The sequence below is a fragment of the Aedes albopictus genome, chromosome 1 (genome assembly GCF_035046485.1).
Source record: "Aedes albopictus strain Foshan chromosome 1, AalbF5, whole genome shotgun sequence".
NCBI lineage: Eukaryota > Metazoa > Arthropoda > Insecta > Diptera > Culicidae > Aedes > Aedes albopictus.
The window spans coordinates 144,325,190-144,346,197 of NC_085136.1; the positions used below are offsets into that span (position 1 = coordinate 144,325,190).

At 38.8% G+C, this 21,008-nt stretch overlaps 1 protein-coding gene across 3 annotated transcripts in view; it reads right to left on the bottom strand.

The window, feature by feature from the left end:
• The window catches only part of LOC109422772 (uncharacterized), a 141,298-nt gene extending 123,218 nt beyond the window's left edge, over positions 1-18,080 (bottom strand). For all 3 annotated transcript variants that reach the window (XM_062845541.1, XM_029861737.2, XM_062845540.1), the window contains exons 1-2: positions 17,540-18,080; positions 5,735-7,061 (exon numbers count right to left, since the gene is read on the bottom strand). In XM_062845541.1, the coding sequence (XP_062701525.1) occupies positions 5,735-6,058 (324 nt within the window). In that variant the 5' untranslated portion in view covers positions 6,059-7,061; positions 17,540-18,080. The remainder of the gene's footprint in view (positions 1-5,734; positions 7,062-17,539) is intronic.
• Positions 18,081-21,008: the final 2,928 nt, after the last annotated feature.

A 21,008-nucleotide genomic window follows, 5' to 3' on the forward strand; every position in this document is an offset into this window, starting at 1 on the left:
AAACCGAGCCAAAACTACTTTTAGTATTTATTACGGCGTGTGTCAATAATAGGAACCCTGTACCAGTTATGGACAAATTTGTTAATTTGGATTCCACTTCACACTATTCACATGCATTCCTTATGGGATTAGCCATAACTGGTACACTATGGCGAAAGAGGATGCAAGGAAGCCGAAAAGTTAAGGAAAATGAATTATTTCTATCATTGTTGCTGCCAACACTGCCGCCCGTGGTGTCACTGCAGCCGATGTCAGTGAAAATTAATAAATTAAGAAGAAGTGCGATCATTTGACAGTAAGTCAGTCAATTGCCCATGTATCGGGAACTTGCCAGATACAAGTTAAATTAATTCCTTAAAATTGATGAATATTTTCAAAGTGATTACGGCGGTAGCAACACTGTGCTTATGTTCTACACCGCACCCTTTCCCTACATTTGCTTCTAGGAGCCTCTATTTTTGTTTCAACACACAGAAGTACGTAGGCATATCGTGGCCCAAGTCGACACTGTTTTGGCCTGCGTTGAACAAAAATAGTTTTAATAAGTTTCCCCTTTTTTTTCTTTTTGTCAATTGGTTTTTTGTAGTATGGTCCATGTATTTAGTTAGGTTCTTATCAATTTGGCAGTTATTCGAAGTAGATCTCCAAGGTAATAGTCAATTAAGTCATTCTGATCTGTTCTATCATAGCAGCTTTAGTCTTTGCTTTATTGAAGTGTAGTTTTATTTGAAATATGCTGAATGTCGTTATTAAAAAGAGACGTCTGGAACTGTGTCCTGCTAGTTGTTTCGTCATGCACATACGTCATGTCTTAATAATGCCTAGGAGATTAACGAAAACACGTGTGTTTGGTCGGATGTCCATTGCGTAGAAAGTCAAGGAAAATAGGTTTGTTTATTGTCAGTTGTTATGTAAGCAAGCCTCGCCAAGTTGGTCAGTTGATTGTAATAAAACAAAAATTGCTTGTCAACTATTATGTATTCATCCCCCTACAAATACTATGAAAAACATTCAAATTCGTTCTGTCCTATCGGTCCTACCTCGATAAACCATGTCATTTTCTCATGCGTGGCCTAGAAATGTCAACCTAGTCATACAAAAGTAACGTTGTTCAGTTAATAAAAAGCAGTCAGCTTTTGTCCGAAATGTCACGTCGAACGCATTGATGTCAACAATGCGTTTAAATGTTCGCACGTTAGCTTCGAATCTATCAGCACAATTAAGTGCTGCAAATCTCCTTCCCACTATTAATTCGTCGGTTGATTTTAATTGCATTATTTAAAGAAAATATGACCAACTAACATGGTAAAAAATCGACAAAGCGACTATGACATTAATAAATTACTAATCAAAATCAACCGAGAAACGTGGGAAATAAAGCCCAAACAACATTTTGAAGTCAGCTGGCTGTTAAAGGTTCCAAAACCTGTCACAAATCCTATATTACTTTTATTAGGATTTGTAACGATCATCAAAACCTTCTCAAATCCAACCGACTTGGAACTATTGCTTGGGAATAGACTCTACTGAGCCCTGGCGGATCCTCCGTGTTTATCGAGCATGTCTGATGCATATGATCAGTCATACTCCATCTGCAGCAGCCGGTTCGTGATGAACCGTTGGAGGCGCATTAAAGTGTTAAAAAGGTGATATGTTTCACTAAAGAACACTACATTACAATAATCAAAATGAAACTCCTTCACTTTAATACCGTCAACCCCTGCGATCTTGGCCAGGGCCGTAAAATTGATGAATAATTGAACTAAAACTTATTAACTAAAGTACGTGCTAAAAGTTACAAGGCTACAATGAATTCTACTTAAACTAAGCAATTTGTATCACAGTAAGTTATCACAGATTTTTTCCTAATTATATTATATATCTAACCTAAAATTATAACACGGATATACAAAGAAACAAAGATCGAGGCAAAGGATGAGACGAATTCTCAACATGTTCGAGACCGTTTAATGTAAGTTAAATAATACAATTATAAATTGTTTGTATGGATATAATAAAATTAAATTCACAGCTTTCAGCTGATTCGCACCCAAACAAACGGAGTTTGCGACCTGCTCGAAGGAATTCGGAACGATCTCCCCCTTTACTTTCGTAACAATCATATTTTGAGTAAATTGTGAAGTTTGAATGATTGCAACCATCTGTTGTGATCGTGATCTGTTGTTATCGAAATTTTTCTTGTAGATTTGCATAATTAAAGGTTGAAAATCATCTATGGCGAATTTAAGGTACTTTAGCCATAACTGGTACACTGAGCCTACTTCCTTTCAAAACATATTCAGATTAACCTTCACGTCCCGACCCCCAACAACTCACTTTTCTCACTTTTCACAAAATTCTGCCATTTCGTCAATTTTCATCCGATTTTTTTGAAGTCGTCCTCAATCGATCATAAATTGTTGCTAGTTTATTATACTCAATGGGGCACGTTCGATGTAGTACTAGATTTGTAGTAATGAGCTGAATTTTAGTATGGTGAGAAGGTCAATTCTCCATTTCTGCAATGAAATGGTGCAAAAAACGTGGGCATTATGATTCCTTGCCTAATTTGATGCTGTTTGAGCAAAACTTTGGATAACTATGTTGTTTATGTTGCAAGAAATGGAGAAAACAACAACACTGTTGCCCAAAGTTTTGCTCAAACAGCATCAAATTAGGCAACGAATCATAATACCCACGCTTTTTGCACCATTTCATTGCAGAAACGGAGAATTGACCTTCTCACCATACTAAAATTCAGCTCATTACTACAAATCTAGTACTTCATCGATCTGTCCTATTGGTCATGCAATATCCGGAACCATTCCGAAGATATTCCGGATTGTGCTGTGGTCAGGGGGTTGCTAACATCGCTGAAAGTGATTATTTCGTATGTTATTGCGAATAGTGAAACACAACTGCGATAACCAAATTTGAATGAGTTGACCCATCCGAATCCCCGTGACAGGTTCCGCGGGGCCTCATTGGGGACACTTCTGATTACAAATTAAAAATGCCATGCGACATATCAGTCATCATGATTTCGAATGGCTGAATCAGAAACGAAAGACTGAAGTCTGTATCAACTGATATGGCCACCCTGAAACATCTAGCACAGGTTCCACAGAGGCGTCATTGAGGACATTTATGGTTTGCAAGCAAAACATGCCGTGCGACGTATCAATCTTTATGATTTCAAGAGAATGGGCAGAAAAAAATTACCAAAGTATGTATCAACTGGTGTGGCCGCTCCGGAACCTTGAACACAATAACACACGAAATAAACACTTTTAGCCATTTAGCAAAACAGATCCCTTCCGCACCCCCTAACCCCAGAACAATCTGGAATAACTCCGGAATGGTTTCGGATATTACATGGCCACTTCAGCTCTCAGTTAATAACTGTGGAAGTGCTCATAGAACACTAAGCTGAGAAGCAGGCTTTGTCCCAGTGAGGACGTTACGCCAAGAAGAGGAGAGAGAGAGGAGAGGATGGCCACTTTAGTATAATAAACTTGCACCAATTTATGATCGATTGAGGGTGACTTCAAAAAAATCGGATGAAAATTTACGAAATGCCAGCATTTTGAAAATGAGTTGTCGGGGGTCGGGTACGAGAAGGTTAAATTCAATCAGAGGGAATTCAAATAAACTATAATTAACATCTGAAATTTTGAAGCGATTTTATTTATTTATTTTTTGTTAATTTGGTGTTATATCAGAAAAATTATTTAAACGCTATAATTTTCTTCCGTGTTAACAATTTTATGTTATTTCAAAAGTTTTTCAAAGCTAAACATGTAAGTCATGAATGCTCAAAATTTCATTGCATTTGGTTCATTGAGACCGGAGATATAACAGTTGGTTACCGGATAATTATGACTCCAAGAATCTTTCTAGCTTCATGTAGAATAGCCCGATCTTTCCCAAATTTGGAGCATTGATACCCAACTAGTTGATCAACTTTCAGTAAAATTGTTCGATTTTTATGCACTTTTCAAAAAGTTACAGCGTTACCATGAAAATTTTACCTGGCCCAATCATTTTGTCTATCCCCTGTAATAATTTTGACGTACACTTCGTGATGTATTTGAAGCGATGTAAAATAGAAACTTTTAAAAAACTCTCCAATTGTTGATGCAATTGTATTTTCGATCTTTTCGCTTATAATTTTGTATAGTTATAAGAAATATTATAACTATACTAAATTCATGTCTGGAGGGATCCTAGAAATAATGCCTAGAATAATCAGTGGCGTCTCGTAACCTCACTTTTTACCTGTTCAACGACCCTAAAAGTTGCATTTGCGGAGAATTCAGGATCCGAATCAAATTGAAAATGGGCGGAAACAACTATTCTCGTCATTTTCTACAAATTACACGCCAATTTATTGCGAAAAATCAAGAATTAGCATTCGTTGAACAGGTAGAGTTGAGGTTAGGGAATCGCCACTGAGAATAATCCCTAAAAAATCCAGGGTAGCCGTAAGAATTTTAAAAGAAATTGTCGGAGAAATTGCCAAAAGGAGTTTATAAAAAAATGTCTCAAAATGTAGCGACCCACCATCACAAAACTTTTTTTTGTACTTTTCGTTCAATTTAGTTAAAATAAGGTTAAGATACCCGAGTGATCCTAAGAAATTATGATAAGTTAACATGTTTCTAATACATGCAATAACAAAATGCAACCTGGTAACATGTTAAGAAAATAAAATAGATTACTACAAATGCACCCACCAGTGGGTCGCGACCCATAGTTTGAGAAACGCTTGTTACGATTAAAATACTCGTTTGTATGTGCTACGTTGATACATTTTGAATGAATTGATCAACCCTTTGAAATTTATGAACTGTAGAAACAATGCTTACAGAGCAAATGTTCTGGTACGTAGAGATAGAATGTTGCAATATTCGGCAAAACGGTGTATTTTTGTATTCTCAAAAATTTTGCAAAACATGTTATTCTTAATTAAAAGTCTAAGTATTTTTTTCAGTATATATTTTTTATATTTCGTTAAAATGATCATAGCTTTTAATCATGATTTTCTACATTTTTTTTTCATGTTTTAGAAAACTGTTAGGCGTACAAAAACTACCGAACATTGTAACATTCTATATTTTTAAATGAAGAAGTTACTAATTACAATATTTGATGAGCTCCGTTTCATCAATTCACAAAACAATCGAGGAAACTCTCAATAAAAATGGTAAAAGGAATTTTGAAATAGAAAATTCTAAAGAAAGTATCTAGACAATTTTTAAAAAGTTGTCGAACGATTTGTTGAATGTGTAACATGGTAACAAGCAATTTTGGTCGATTCTCTACTTGATTTGACACCTGCGATTCGTCTTAGAACTCCGTGGAGAATTCTTCAAAATATTTTCCTGAATTTCCGACAGGAATAAATACGAAAATTCTGCAGGAACTGTTAGAATCTTTATTTTTTACAGATTTATGGAAGCCCTCCGATTTCATGTAAAATCTTCTCCACGGTAAAACTTGTAATAATATTGCGCAATTGCACACGACTGATTAAATCACAGTATGTTTCTTGGTACTACTTTTTTTTCTTTCACTTTTTTATGCGTGAAGGTAGATTAAGTGGGGCTCCTGAAATGTGGGAGCCCGGGGCCATGGACCCCTTGTTCTAAATACGTCCTATTATGTTCTACATGTTTCCAGAAAACAAGGAACCCATAATCAATTGGTCATAGATATTCTTAGAATTCCTTACCTGATCTGGTTCTCCATCGCCGCTTGGCTTATCCTTATCCTCGTCTTTGCTGCCGGCCAATAGATTAGCTGCCGAGGCCGGCGTGTTTGCTTCAAATAGCGCCGATGGATCCCCACCAGCATCGCGGAATTTCTCCACGTCACTTAGCAATCGCTCCAAGTATTCCACGTACAGAGTTTCCTGCTCCAACTCCTTGGTCAGTTCGGAAATCTTCTGCTTGTGACGTGCCAAACTGGCCCTAACGTCTTGTTCCCAGGCATCGGACAGCGAGCTCTGTGGGAACCGCTGCACCCACATTCGCTGGAAATCACTAAACACGCTCATGATTTATTTCCTGACTTTCCTGACACCACGATTTCACTGTTGAATAATCTATTCTAACATAGCAAACAACGTTGCACACTGATTGATTTCACTTCTAGAACCGGTTCTCGCCAATAACCACCATCATTGAGACACTATTACCAAATTGTAAACAAACCATTCTGGGTTGGGGCACTTTGGATCGTCGCAAGATTGCACAGACGTAGACTTAAACCGCGGCACGTACACATTCAAATTTTGTTCGGAAACCGAAAACACGCAAACATCAGCATCGCACTATTTAGAAAGAACGGGCCTGGCTGGCGCTGTTGAAGAATGTCGCGGCAGCAACCTGGTTTCCGGGAATACGTTCGTAGAAGCAAGAACGTTTAAATGCAAATTCTTCTTTTGATACACCTTTCTTTTCGGTTCCTATCTTGGGTTTCGTGTTTCATTCACTGCACAGCATACTTCGACATCATCCCGAGGCAAATACTAATCATTAGCCCCAGACACCTTCACAAACGCCGTTCGCTCGAGAATTAATCATACAAAAAACACTCCACGCCTTGAATCGACACTATGACGATATAGCAGTAGGTATGTAGCTATACAATACGACAACCACTGAAGGCGGCTTTTTGATTGGCGAATGATATCATACGGGGCTTATTCAAGAGCACTTCAATTGAGCAACAATTTTCGCTTTTATTGGTTTCTTTGCTTCCTTCCACTGAGCTTGTTCACCGCGGTTCACATTTCTGTTTTGTGAATATGTAAGAAAAATGCACACACTTTGCTCTCATTCAGCATGTTTTCCGTGGCACTGCGCGTTAAACACTGCGAAACTGTAGATGCACCGCGCCTTCGCAAACTCGACACTACTCTCTATGGAAGCACACAAAGCACTGCTGCAGGCTAGGAGGCATCATTCTTGTTCGCGTTGTCGAGAAACGAGAGATTCACACCGTCGTCGTCTCTCAAAGCACTCCCTTTACTCCAACTGTGCTGTGCTGTAGTCTGCCTGCAAGTAGACGGAAAAGAAACGGTACTTAAAAAAACACAACTCCTAGTAAGTGCAATGAGAAATCTAAGCTAAATAAGTTTGAGCGCGTGCACTCAGTCAGTCAGCCGAGCAGTCAACAGTCGTCAATCAGTTCAGAGTCAGAGCGCTCTTTTTTTCCGGAGGCCAATTTGCCAGACATACGGAATCGATTTTTCGAGCCGCCTTCATAACGTCCGTCCGTCCGTTCGTCCGTGTGCGTTGTGGATGCATTCTGGTGCGGCGCTGCTGCCTCCCCCAGAGAGATGGGTAGGTGGGTTGATGCTTCGTACATACGTAGGTACCTACGTATGTACGTACGGCTGCAGCTATGCATAATCATGTGGAACCCAGGCTGCTGCTGGCCTCTGGCACACCCGAGTAAAATTATAGACTTGTTCGCCAAGAAAATGTGGGTAACTGAACAGCTCTCGACTGTTGGAGCATGCGAAAATCTGGTCTAAGAGTCAGAGACATCAGTTCCCAATCTTTGTCTATAGTCTAGGACTGCATCATCTACAAATACCTATCTACCTACGACTTGCTCAATACCGAGCTCAAGAAATTAGGTGATGACAATTTCCTGAAAAAAAAACTGGGATAGTTTCTGAGGGTATTTTGGTGCCATTCCTAAAAGATCTTTTGCTAGGAAACTTCAAATTATTTTCTGAATATTTTTTGAAGCTTTTTTCTACATATTTCAGATTACTGCCCAGTGTCCATGTTATGTTGACTTGATTTCGCAATTCCCGCGTATGAAAAATTAGAAAGTTACTGATTCTTAAAATTAAATAATCTCAATACCGTTCAAATAACCAATTGTCTGGAAGGAAGGAGAAGTGTTTGTCCTTTCCACCTGTTTCAAATTCCGAATTACTTAAGTATCTTGTATTGGATCAAAGATTTTAAGCTTTTTTGGAATCTGACTGATCAGTGTTTCCAGTAACAACAGCATTTTTGTGTCGCAGTGTGAAACAATGGTCCACTACACAAACTTACGCTAGCCTGCTTACTCTCACAGAAAGTTTGACGTTTAAGTGGTGCCGACACCGCTCAAACGTCAAATTGCGTGTGAGAGTAAGCAGGCCAGCATCAATTCGTGCAGTGGACCATAGGGCAGTGCATGAAATTATCTTACAGAAATTTTGTAAACAACAAGGCCACAAAACGTCAAAAACCCATACAAAATCAAAACAGTGCAGTGCCCTATAGGGGGATTCACTTAACAGCGTAATCTGATTAAACTGATTAAATGTTGCGATCACCAAGGCAATCTTTGATTATTTCATTCGCAAAATCATGAAACATTTCAAATAAGCAGAAAATCATGACTTACGCAGCAATTTAATTTGTTTAGTGAGTACCTCTAATGTACAGTACATAAATGAAGTAGGGGCATCTGGGGTAATACGCACTGTCGAGGCAAAACGCACCCCCTTTGTTTTTCAGGGATTATCGGTTTTAGAGCTTTGAAACCTTATCAGTCTAATAGAACGTCTTAATAAATGATCATCTGGAAAATTTTACATATCTGCGTTACGTAATTAGTGAGAAAAATGAATAAAATTGAAAAGCACGATTCTGATGTAATTTTCCCGATCGTTTGTCGAATGATTTGATGGTGAAAACCGACCAAACATCTAATGCTGTTGTGTTTATTGAGTTCATTGAGGGCAATGCTAAGCAGAGGAAAAATAACTTAAACAGTAATCTACGTAAATTATATGTTTTAAACTATTTTATTTTTTGCTATTGATTGGGGCAATATGCACTCCATTGGTTGGGGCAAAACGCACCTATAGAAAACAATCTGTAATAATATCTATGAGTGCTCTGTAAGTAATCGCAAACTAAATTGAGCTATTGTTTGTCTTAAAACCTTATAAAACATGCATTTTGTCTAAGAAGTAAAAAGATTTCTAAACTCGACGGTGCATCTTGCCTCAATGTTGTGGTGCGTCTTGCCCCTTTGTTTGAGTGCATCCTGCCCCATTGTTGTAGTGCATTTTACCCCGAGCAAGGGTGCATACTGCCCCGCATAAACATACGAAGCCGTAATGTTAGTCTTTACAAAAAACGTTATTTTCAAGAGCTGAACTGTATTAAGGCTGAAATTTTGTTTGGTTTCTCTTAGAATGAAAGTATATGCAATGAATGCATGCATTAAACCAATAAATTATTGCCTTTTTATATGCATTTGGATGCATCTTCCTTAAGTGGTGCGTATTACCCCAGAATCCCCTACACTTGGGAAATCAACGTATTTTGACACAGCAATACGCCAATATATTTTGGAAACTTCCATTTGGTTTTTGCTGCAGTTGTCCAAAAAATATTGGCTCGTTGCTGTGTCCAAAATATGTTGGTTCCCCTATAACTTGTTGGACATAAGAATTTTTAAAATATCTTAAAACTACCATTTCAAGAAAAATAGCTAAATTGAGATTTTTTAATTATTTTGTAAACGGATTAGATGAAGTAAATGGTTTATTCAGAAAGGTTGTATGTTTCGTTAGACTAATCAACTTTGCAAAAGAATGTATTTACCTATAAATTGAAATTTCGGAATTATTCCAAAATCAAAATAACTCATTTTTTCTTGAAATGGGAATTTTGCGATATACACAACCCGTCATAAGCATAGCCTCACAAAAAGTATTGCAACAATATTGCAACACCCTGACTCACCTCGATATCTCCAAAACCTGAGGACTTACAAAGATGCAGTCTTCAGCAAAGTTATTAAGGAGCCCAAAAGCAACAACTTTTCTGAAGACGGCATTATTATATGTGTTCTGGTTTCAGAGATACCGAGGTGAGTCAGGGTGATGCAATATTGTTGCAATACTTTTTGTGAGGCTATACTTATGACGGGTTGTGTATATCGCAAAATTCCCATTTCAAGAAAAAATGAGAAATTTTGAACTTATAACGGGTAGTGTATTAAAAAGTTTTGCTCAGAAATATTTTCTTTTTTTCACAGATCGAATTTCAAGTTATTACGAATGTTTAGACAAAATTTGGGATCAATCGGTGCATTATAGACTGTTTCAGAAATTATAAATATGGTAAGTGGGGGCAGGATGGGTCACCTAAGAAATGGATCCCTATAACTTTCTGAATATAAATCGCATTTCTCTGTATTCTACCACGACTCTCAGATACACTAGTCAGCTATAATATAAGAGTATAAAAAGGTTATAAAGTTTGAAACCTGCGTATTGACAAACAATTTTCAAAACTTGACCCATCTTGCCCCACCTCATTTTAACGGGGGCAAGATGGGTCAGCTATAAGAAAACTCGATTTTCCTCCAACAAAAAATACTATATCTTCTAGTTTTTCTCTATACATCTAAGCTTCATAGACGTACAGATTACATGAAGAAAGTGTTGAAACATATCGGTAGATTATTCTCAGAACTAGAAGATTTTTGTTCGGGTAGCCATAAACGGACTTTGAAAACCTATATTTTTTTAAGGAAAATTTAAAAAATATGTTCTCAAATTTTCAGTGCTCTCATCGCTTCGATAATGTAGGTCACAAAATAGCCTTTCCATGAAAAATAAAACATTTTCAAAAACTATGCAAACATACCGAAAAATTAGGGTGACCCATCTTGCCCCGTCTACACAATACACGTAGTTATATCGAATGTATAGCATAAGGAGTATAACGAAAAAATATTTTATTTTTTTCTGTGCGAGGAACGTATAGAATGTTCAAAACAATATACCACTTTTTTGTGTATCCCCGTCGTTCATCTGGGAAAATTATTGAAAGATTCAAAACTTATATTGTGCGATTGAAAACGGTACTGACCCATCTTGCCCCCTGACCCATCTTGCCCCCACATACCATACACTTTGTTTATTCAATTAAATGAACGGTTCTAATGATTTTTACCAACTTGTTTCAGAGTATAATATGCTATACTCCATATTTTTATATTTCCTTTCAATTGTCTTGATATTTTAAAGAATAGTCGAGTTCTCTAACAAATAACTTAATTTTTCAAATTTGCATTTGCACAAAGGTGTTTTTTAATGATTTCAACATTATTAATCACAAAATACCAAAAACTATCTTAATTTATATCACATTCGCTCTCTCAACAAGTTGTCTAAGCGTGGAGCGGACCTGGTGTGATGGTTAGAATACTTGACTATCACGCCGAGGACCTGGGATCGAATCCCACTCCCGACAAACTCGCAAAATGTGAGTTCTTCCTTCGGAAGGGAAGTAAAGCGTGGGTCCCGAGATGAACTAGCCTAGGGCTAAAAATCTCGTTAATACAGATACAAAAAAAAAGTTGTCTAAGTAATGCCTTGATCAAAATTTGGGAAAAATCGATAAAGGCATACCCACAACATTTTTTCGAAGATCAAGTTTCTTATTTTTTAAGGTTTTCTACGGAACATAAGAACTACCACATAGTTTCTTGGCTTTCCTGGACGCATTTAATCTTAACAAACTTATTTTTTCAGCTCATTCGATCCTTCAGATGGCAAAGCTTGCCATACCATAAAAACGAATGCAGTAAGCAGTAATTAAGACATTCGTTTGCTTAACGTTTGTTGCTACTGGTGTTGTTGAGAAATTTGAAACAGAAAAATTTGTATTGAGAAGGCCCGTAGTGGTGGTTCTTGATCAAATATTCCAGTAAAAATTACTCTTACCATTCGAGAAATATCTTTTATTATCGATACAGCCATTTTTATTGTGTTTGGAAACTAAATATTTTATCTGTGAGGTTTTTTTTTTTCTACTATGCTACATTTTTTGACCACTTTGTGCAACTTCAAATTTTAATCATCTAGTTTACAGAGCCCTACTTTTTAACTTTTACCAGGAACATTAACAAAATTGGTATTATTTGCTTCGTTAGCATGTTTACTATAAGAGCTAGAAGAAACTTTTTTGGATATTATGCTCAAATTGAAATGGCAGTTAATCGTTAGTGTATTTATAATTTCTGAAACAGTCTATAGAAGCTGAGATACAACTCCCTAAACATGAGCATTGTGTATGAAAAACAGCCAATGCGCACTTTATTTCGTCCAGTACTGTATCCAACATCGGACCTGTTGAGATTGAGATATGAAGCTTTATTTGCATAACCAATATTGCCAATTACAGAGTGCATTGCGTGCGATACGGTACTAGCATTTTATGTACTTTAGCATGGACTAAAGTAAAGCTTTTTGATATAGCTCTAGGATGTCTATTCATGAGACAAAATAAAATTCTCTTAGTTTTCCAGGTATTTCCAGGAGAAAATGTTGAATGTTTCGGTCAAAAATTAGCCAAATTTTATAACATTTTTATACCTTCATAGTTTTTACAGAAATATCCTGAAAATTTGAAGTAAAAATGCGCAAGATTAATTATCCAGAGATCCCACCAAATTCATGAATTCTTTCAAGAACTTTTTTCAAAACTTTTATATATCACAGGAAAATTGAATATGGAATGTTTCTAGATTTTTCCCAGAGTTCTTTTGGGTTAATTACAAGAATTTGCTTTGACATTTCCACCTACCATGCCATCCAAACATTCTGAAAAAAAATCAGGAAAAAGACATTCGGGAGACCAATTACATAGTAATATTCCACAGACCATAGGATCATTAAATCCCATGAAACTGAACTTGGATGTCTGTTCTTTGTGCTAGTAGCACAGAGAACAGACGTCCAAGCTCATGTAGTGCAGTTGTGTAAAGCATTGCAACGGTTGTTTTGAAATAACTGGGAATGTGGCCATTACGCGGCGCTGTCAAATTTCGAATCGGGGTACAAATTTGCCGTTGTTTTACCTTTTGGCGCTAGTGTCGCCAAGTGTGCACCCTAGTATAGTTCCACCAAGAGAATGTGTTGGTTTTACTTGAAAAACATTAATTGAATTCTTGTTAAATTTGTTTCTTATTGAAAATGATGAAACTAGTTTTCAATGGGTTGCTCAAATTTTGTTGCTGGATTAGTGAAATGATCATAAACATCTTGTTATTTATGTAAATACGGCTTAGAATCTGAGTAGGAAAATTTAAAGGTGCGCTAGTGAAATATTTCTTCAGAAAGCGCCATCATGGTGTCGAAACAAGTTTTTGTGTGGGAAAGTCACCGTCGATGTCGCTACTAAGCTTGTTTTTTCTTTACACAAGATTTTCAAACAATTTTGTTCGAGCATGTTCGTCTGTTCTCTGTGCTAGTAGTGTGTTGAGATTTCGAAATTATACCCGCCATGACTCCTCCTTGAATTCCTTCCGGTATTTCTGCTTGGATGTCTACCACAATTTATCCTTTAACCTTCCGTAACTCGCGCGGTTGGCCAGCACCGTCAGCACCACGCTAGTGCTGAGTACAAAAAGCGAGATTTTTTGAACGTGTTGTACAAAATACAACAACGCGATCGCTCGAAATTTTTGCAGAAGTTCTTCCTGGGATTCCTTCCAGACAGCTTTCCAGAGAGTCTCTTGGATTTCCACGCGGGATTTCGCCCGTAGGTCCTCCCGGGATTTCTGATAAGTTTTCCAGAATTCCTCCTTAAATTTGTTTAATATTTGCTCCTGTGATTACTCTCGAAACTTTTTTCCTCTCAGGTTTCCTCTCGAAATTCCTCTCGAAATTTCTCTAGGCACAATTTCTGGTAGGGACTTCGGGAAGAGCTATGGGAATAATCCCGAGAAAATAATTAAAAAATAATCTGCAACTACGAGTACAAGCTTTGGAAAAAAGCACTGAAAGAAAACACGGGCAGAACTCCCTGAGAAATACCAGCAGTAGCTTCTGCGGAAATCCCAGAAGACACTCTAAAAAAACGAATACAAGCTTTGGGAAGAGCACTGAAGGAAATTGCGGGAAGAACTCAATGAGAAATACCAGCAGTAGCTTCTGCAGAAGCCTTAGAAGACACTCTGAAAAAAAAATCTTAGAAGAAACTCCAGAAAGACTCTGAGAGACATCCCAGGACCAACACCGGAAGGAAACTTCTGAGAAAAATCCCAGAAGAAACTCTAAGCCAAATCTCACGTAAAACTTCAAAAGAAATCTGGCGAAAACCTTTAGGAAATACCTATCCCATCTGAAACGTCTGTAGAAATTCAAGGAGAAACTCTAGAAGGTATGGGAACGTCCATAAATTGCGTCACTCAAAAATTGCCAATTTTCAACCCCCCCTTCCCCCTATGTCACACTTTTTGTATGAGACCTCCGAAATTTTTGTATGGGTCGTCACACTTTGCTGAACCCCCCTCCCCCATCAATGCGTGACGTAATTTATGGACGTTCCCTATTGGAAATTTCTTGAAAAGATTACAGGAGAAACTTTGGATGATATCCCGGAAGGAATTCCAGCAGAAAGTTGATATAAAAATCCTTAAAACCCTTGGAGGAGTTCTAATAGAAATCCCAGGAAAAACTCCTGTGGTAACGCTAGGAGGAATTTCGGGAAGATCTCCTGAAGACATTCCAAAAGGAACTCTTGAAGAAATCGCGGCTTCATTAAGAGGAATCCCGAGAGAAACTCTAACAGAAATTCCAAGACAACATCTGTTATATATCATAAGAGAAATTCTTGTGGAGATTTCGGGATAAATGTGCTCAGAATTCTTCTGATTAGACCTGTACGCCGATTACATTTTGCTCGGCGGCGGCGTGAATTGGAGTGACCGAAGTTTGACCTTAAAGCCAACATTGAGGAAGCAAAGAAATTGTCAGTACGCTTCAGAATTTGTAGTCTGAGCTGCTGTGAGAATCTCTGAAAGTACACGTGGAAGAATCCCCAAAAGAACTGCTGCACTGATCCCTGCAGGAGCTGTTGTATGAAACTATGATGAAAGGAAGGAACTTCTGCAGAAATCCCTCGTAGTTCAAAAATCTTTCTTAGAGAAATCTCTGCAGAAACCTCTGAAGAAATCCCTTATTGGAATTTTAGAAAAGTTCTAGGAAAAGTTCTCCCCGAATGAATTCTAGGAGGAGTCCCAGAAGGATTCCGCGAAGGAATTCTTGAAGGAATTCCAGGAGGAATCCCTGAAGGAATTCCAAGAAGAATCCTCGAAGAATCCTCGAATAAAATCCAAGAAGAATCCTCGAAAGAATTTGAGAAGGAATCTCCAAAGGAATTCCGGAGGAAATTTTTACAGAAATTCGAGCAGGAATCAAAAGATAAATCTCCGAAGATATTCCAGAAGGAATCCCCAAATCTTCGAGAAATTTTTTGGCAGAATCTCCGAAGGATTTTTAAGCAGAAATCCTGGAACGAATTTCCGAAGGAATCCCCAAAAGAATTCCAGGAGAAATCCCCGATGGAACTCGAGGAGGAATCCCCGAGGGAATTCGAGGAGGAATTTCTGTAGGAACTCGAAGAGCAATCCTCGAAGAAATTCCAGGAGGAATCTACGACAGATTTTAAAAAGAAACCTAAAAAGATTCCCAGATGGATCTCCAGGAGGAATCCTAGAAAGATTTCTAGGAAGCTTCTCCGTATGATTTCAAGGAGGAATCTCCGAAGGATTTCCAAGAGGAATTCTAGAAGAATTTTTAGGAGGAATTCGGGAAGAGTTCCTGGAAAAATTCAGATGGGAAACCGGGAGGTTTCCTAAAACAAAACCTAGTGAAATTATTGCAGGAATTCTATTTGAAAATACTGACGATATACCTGATTATAATCCTAAAGAAATTCTTGAAGGAACTACAAGTAGAATCCCTGAGGGAACTCCTGTGGGAGTTCCTCAAGGAACTTCTGGAGAATCCTTTGATGTAACTTCAGGAGGCATCCCTGAATCCTCAAGCAGAAGTCTCCGAAAGCACTCCAGGAGTGATCCCTGGAAGAACTCATTGATGGGAAGTTTCTCTAAACGAACTTCTGGAAGAAATCTTAGTAGAAACTCCTGGACAAATCCCTGAATGGCCTTATGTAGGAACCCCTTAAGAAACTTCTGGGGAATCTCTGAATTCTTCTAGAGGTATCCTTGGATCCTCCAGTAAGAATCTCTGAACGACACCCTGGAGAGATCCTAAAAGGAACTCCTAGAGAATCTGAAAAAAAAAACATCTACACGAATCCCTGAAATTCCTGGAGGAATCTCTGGAGGAACTCCTAGATTCGTCTCTAAAGGACTCCCTATAAGAATTCCGGAAGGATCTTCTAGATGAATTCCTGATGGATCTCCTGGAGGCAATCTCTGAAAGAATCTCAGAAGGAACTACTGGAGGATAATCTGAGGGAACTCCTGTTGGAATAGCTAAGGGAACTTCTGGAAGAATCTCCGATAAAACACCAGGAGACATCGCTGAACGCTCCTGGAACTGCTGGGAGGGTGCATGCCAAACTCCTGGAGAAATCACTCAAGGAACTTCTGGATCAATCCCTGAAAAAACTAGTATACTGCAGGAATTTTCAAATTAATTTCCGGAGAAACTTCAGTATACTGCCCCCACTCGCAAAACAGTCCCATATGAATAAGAAGCCCAGCAAAGATGGGACAGTTATGCGAGTGGCGGCAGTATAACCATAGGAACTGGTAGAGAAATCTCTACAAGATTTGATGCCCTTCAATAGGTTTTGAGAAGCGCTGTAAAACCAAAATGAATTTTATTTTGGCTTTTTTGTAGGGGTCCTAGAAGGCTCCTGGAAAAATTCCTGAAGGAACTCCTGGAGCTATCCTTGAAGGAACTCCTAGAGATATCCCTGAAGTAACACTAGACCTCCTATGGGAATCCCTGAAGGATCTTCTGGAGGTATCACTGATGGATCTTATGGATGTATTACTGATGGATCTCCTGGAAGCATCCCGAATCTTTCGCCAAGAATATCTGAAGGAACTTCTAAAGTAATCCCTGAAGGAACTCTTTTCGGAATACCTGAGATATTTTGAAAAAAAAAAATAAAACATGATGCATCTTAGGATCAACCTACGCATCCCCAAATCCTGGATGAATTTTTGAAGGAACTATTGAAGACATCTCTTAAGAATCTGCTGAAGGGTTCTTAAAGGAACTTCTGGAGAATTTCCTGATTGGAAATAGTATCATTTTTTTTTTTTGCAAAATAGTATGTGCGTGTTAAAGGCAAATCTAAAGAGTGTTGTACCATTCACAAGACTTGCCATTTAATAAATCAAATTAACCCAAAGACTCAATGCATTTCATAATGAAGCAACACCGACAAAATTGGGCCAATCGAATTGAATTCAGATTCATTTTTTTGCCAATCAGATTTGCACAAAATCGATCATTTAGAAACATTTATCGATAATTAAAGTTTCCACAATCTTTCTACTCGGCCCGAAGAGGGGATCAACTTCTCAGCATTCAGCAGAAAGACGGTCAGGCTAGCCAGCCCGCCAGCCATCCCGTGGTGGTGGCGACGCAGAGCAGCCTGCAGCAGCAGTCCGGCTCTTTTGGTTTCTCTCTTTTAGGTCTCTTTTCTCGTCGTTTTCATTCAATTATTGTTCCACTTACGAAAAACCGAAGACGACGACTGGATTGGCTGGCTCCCCACTTTCACGTCACGGTGGTGGTAACAACAGCATCAGCAGCAGCAGACTTGGCTGGATCTCTGTGTATACTCCAAGTTGATCGAAAAGTGGATTTTTCTCTGTCGTTTTCACTAAGAATTATGTTGAAATTTGCACACTTCGATTGTTCACATCAAGGATTCACTAAGCACATTAAAATGATTGTAAATTGAATGCTTTAGATCAAGTTTTAAAACTGAAAATTCTGTTGAACGGAATTTGATGACAAGACAATCCACAAGGAAAACTTTGTTTTGCTCTCGTTACGATGGACGCTCCTCGTCGCTAGTGTCACTAAAATTGAAACGACTTTTCACAACGTTATCACTTAATCACTATAAAAATGGAGACTTTCATCACGAACGGATTATTTTCATCAATAAAAACACACCCAAAACGCGAACGCGGATTGATCAGCCCTCACTTCTTGAGAAAAATCTTCCAACCCAACAGCCACGAATGAACGACAACGGATGACTAAAAGCTGCGACGTACGCTAGACGACGATGGACGAACGACGACGGCGACGGTGGGTGGTCGGTCGCCGCCAAGAGACGGCGAACACCAAAACGCGCAGTGATCAAAAGGGAGAAAACCCAGAAAACCTTTTTTGCCCGCATCACTAGCAAAAACAATGACTACTATGACGACAAGCTTGGGATCCATAAAAAATCGGAAAATTAAGGGCACAGAGCGAATTAGATAGTTAAATATTTATTTGAGCTAGATTTTGCTCAAAACTCTAAAAAATACATATTTAGATTTTTTAATTTAGTGGAAAGCTAAAAATCTTATTAAATTTTGCACAGCCGTTGTTGGTTTGTTTCGCCCTAATCGTTATGTCCTCCACGAAATAGTGGCACTACCACACACGTGGCGTCCAATCGGCGTCGCGATGCAAAGTAGTGTTTACAAACATCACCACAAAACCGTCTGCGAGGGTGTTGGAAACATGCGTTACGCCGATTTTCTGTAGATTGCATGTAACTCTCGTAACACATAATAGGCAAGGGTGCCATCATGTTCAAAAATGTGTCGTTCAAACGACACACAGTGGGAAATTCAAGGGAAAGTTTTCACTAAAATGTCGTTTTCGTTTTTGCGGTGGTGCTACACCGGTGCAGCACTTTTGCACCGAAAATGTTCGTTTATGATTTTCGTGCTACACCGGTGTAGCACTTTTTGTGCACCGCTCAAGATAGTGCAGCACTCAAAAATTCGAGAGTGTAGCAGGTGCGCACCGTGTCCACCAATCAGCGTTTGCAAAGTTGTCAATATTTTGGTTTTTATTCACGCACACCAACGCAACTGCACCGAAAATGTTCGTTTTTTCAGTGAAAAGTGTAGCACGAAGCGATGTAGCACCGCCGCAAAAACGAAAACGACAAGTAAATACAGTCATGACCCGCTGGTGAACGTCCATAAATTACGTCACGCAAAAATTGACAATTTTCAAACCCCCTCCCCCCTATGTCACACTTTTTGTATTGGACCTCTGAATTTTTTGTATAGGACGTTGCACTTTGGTGAACCCCCCCTCCCTCCTCAAAGCGTGACGTAATTTATGGAAGTTCCCTTGGGGGTTTAATAGTTGGATGGCTTTTTAGTTGGGGCTACGTTAGTTGAGCTGTCAGCCAACTAAGGGTGTGAACCATTTCGCTTGTTCGTTTAACTCTTTGTTAAAATTTGACACTTGGATAGTTATTTGCCATCGAAAAGTTAAAAAAATACCACGACGGTGGCCCATTTGAAATTTGACAGAGGAGTAGTTATTTGGAACAAAATATTGTCGGGCCGCCACCAAACCGGACTTCGCACAATCAAGTCGCGACGCGACCCTACTCGCGACGTTTTTTAATCATGTCAAAAGTGGTGCGCATCCTTCCAGTTGTTGTCAGCAACACAGCGCACTAGATGCGAAACAGTTGCGACACTTGTGGACCAAGAAAATGGCAATTTTTGATTGAATGTCGGTCTTGATTCCAACCGGATGGGCAATACAGTACGCAGCCAAATCATTGCGAACAAAAAATAACTATCGAACTGTCAAGACTAACCCTGCTCGCGAGTAGGGTTATTTTCAAAATAACTATCGAAGTGTCAAAATTTAACTAAAGTTAAACGAACAAGCGAAATGGTTCACACCCTAAAAAGCACCTGGACGTCATAATTCAATGTCAAACTGAAAATGACAACCAAATCTGTAATTCCTAGGGGCGAGCTAAGGGAGCGTCCATAAATTACGTCACGCAAAAAATATCCATTTTCAACCCCCCCTCCCCCCTATGTCACACTTTTTGTATGAGACCTCTGGATTTTTTGTATGGGTTGTCACACTCTACTGAACCCCCCCCTCCCCCCTAAAAGCGTGACGTAATTTATGGACGTTCCCTAATGAGTTTTTGTTTTTAAACTTTACTGATAATCGAGAAGAATGTCTATTTCATATTTCTTAAAAAAAAAACAATATGTACAATTACTTCGAAACAAATGCAAAACATCGGCAATCTTTATTTTGTCGACCAGTGAAAGCGTTTTGTGCTTGCACTTTGGTCCGGGTGGTTTCATAAGGGTTCATTCACAAATTTCATAACGCCAAAATTAGCCTTTCCTGACACCCACCCACCCCTTCGTAACACTATTTATATGGGGAAAAATTTTATTTGTTCGGGCTGTATGGTCGTCGCGGTTGAAACCCGAAGCTTTCCCACACCCGACAATCGAATTTTCTCAAAATTCATACTTGAAACCTAACGTCGGACGTAGTGCGCTGGACAGCGGACCTGGCCCTCTATCCAGCGCACTGTGCCCGACGTACGTCCGACACACGGTTTAGGAGAAAAATCGATTTTCGCGTGTCAAATATTCCGATTCTCAACTGCACGAACAATAACACAATGAAGGACACCCACCCACCCCCTCCAGCGTTATGACATTTGTGAACAAGCCCTAAACATCTATATTTTCACTTCACCGACTAAAAATGGGTGGAAATAATTATTCCTCGCATTGGCCATATGTATATGTATCTTGCAAAACGTATAAGTTTTGCTCTAAATGTAAAACAAATTGAAAATTTTTACTTTTTACTTCCAACCTAAACATGATTAAAAAAAAAAAAAACAATGCGCACGCCCCTTGTGCTGCTGTCACTTCACCCAACTAGCGAATCAAATTCGTTGGTTGGGTGGAGGTTGTGGCTCAAGGAGCGGGTTCCGACTGTAGTTTAAAATTTATTGGCTTGCCCAAGTAACAATAACCGCTTATAGAGGTAATCACGTTCAAATGTATGCGTGCCTTTTTAGTAGATGTAGTTGTGAAACTGCGAGGAAAATATTTGCACTCTTGCCCCGGACGTTAGTTTTATCATTATTTACCCGTTTTACCCAATTCGATTGGGTAATATTTGCATA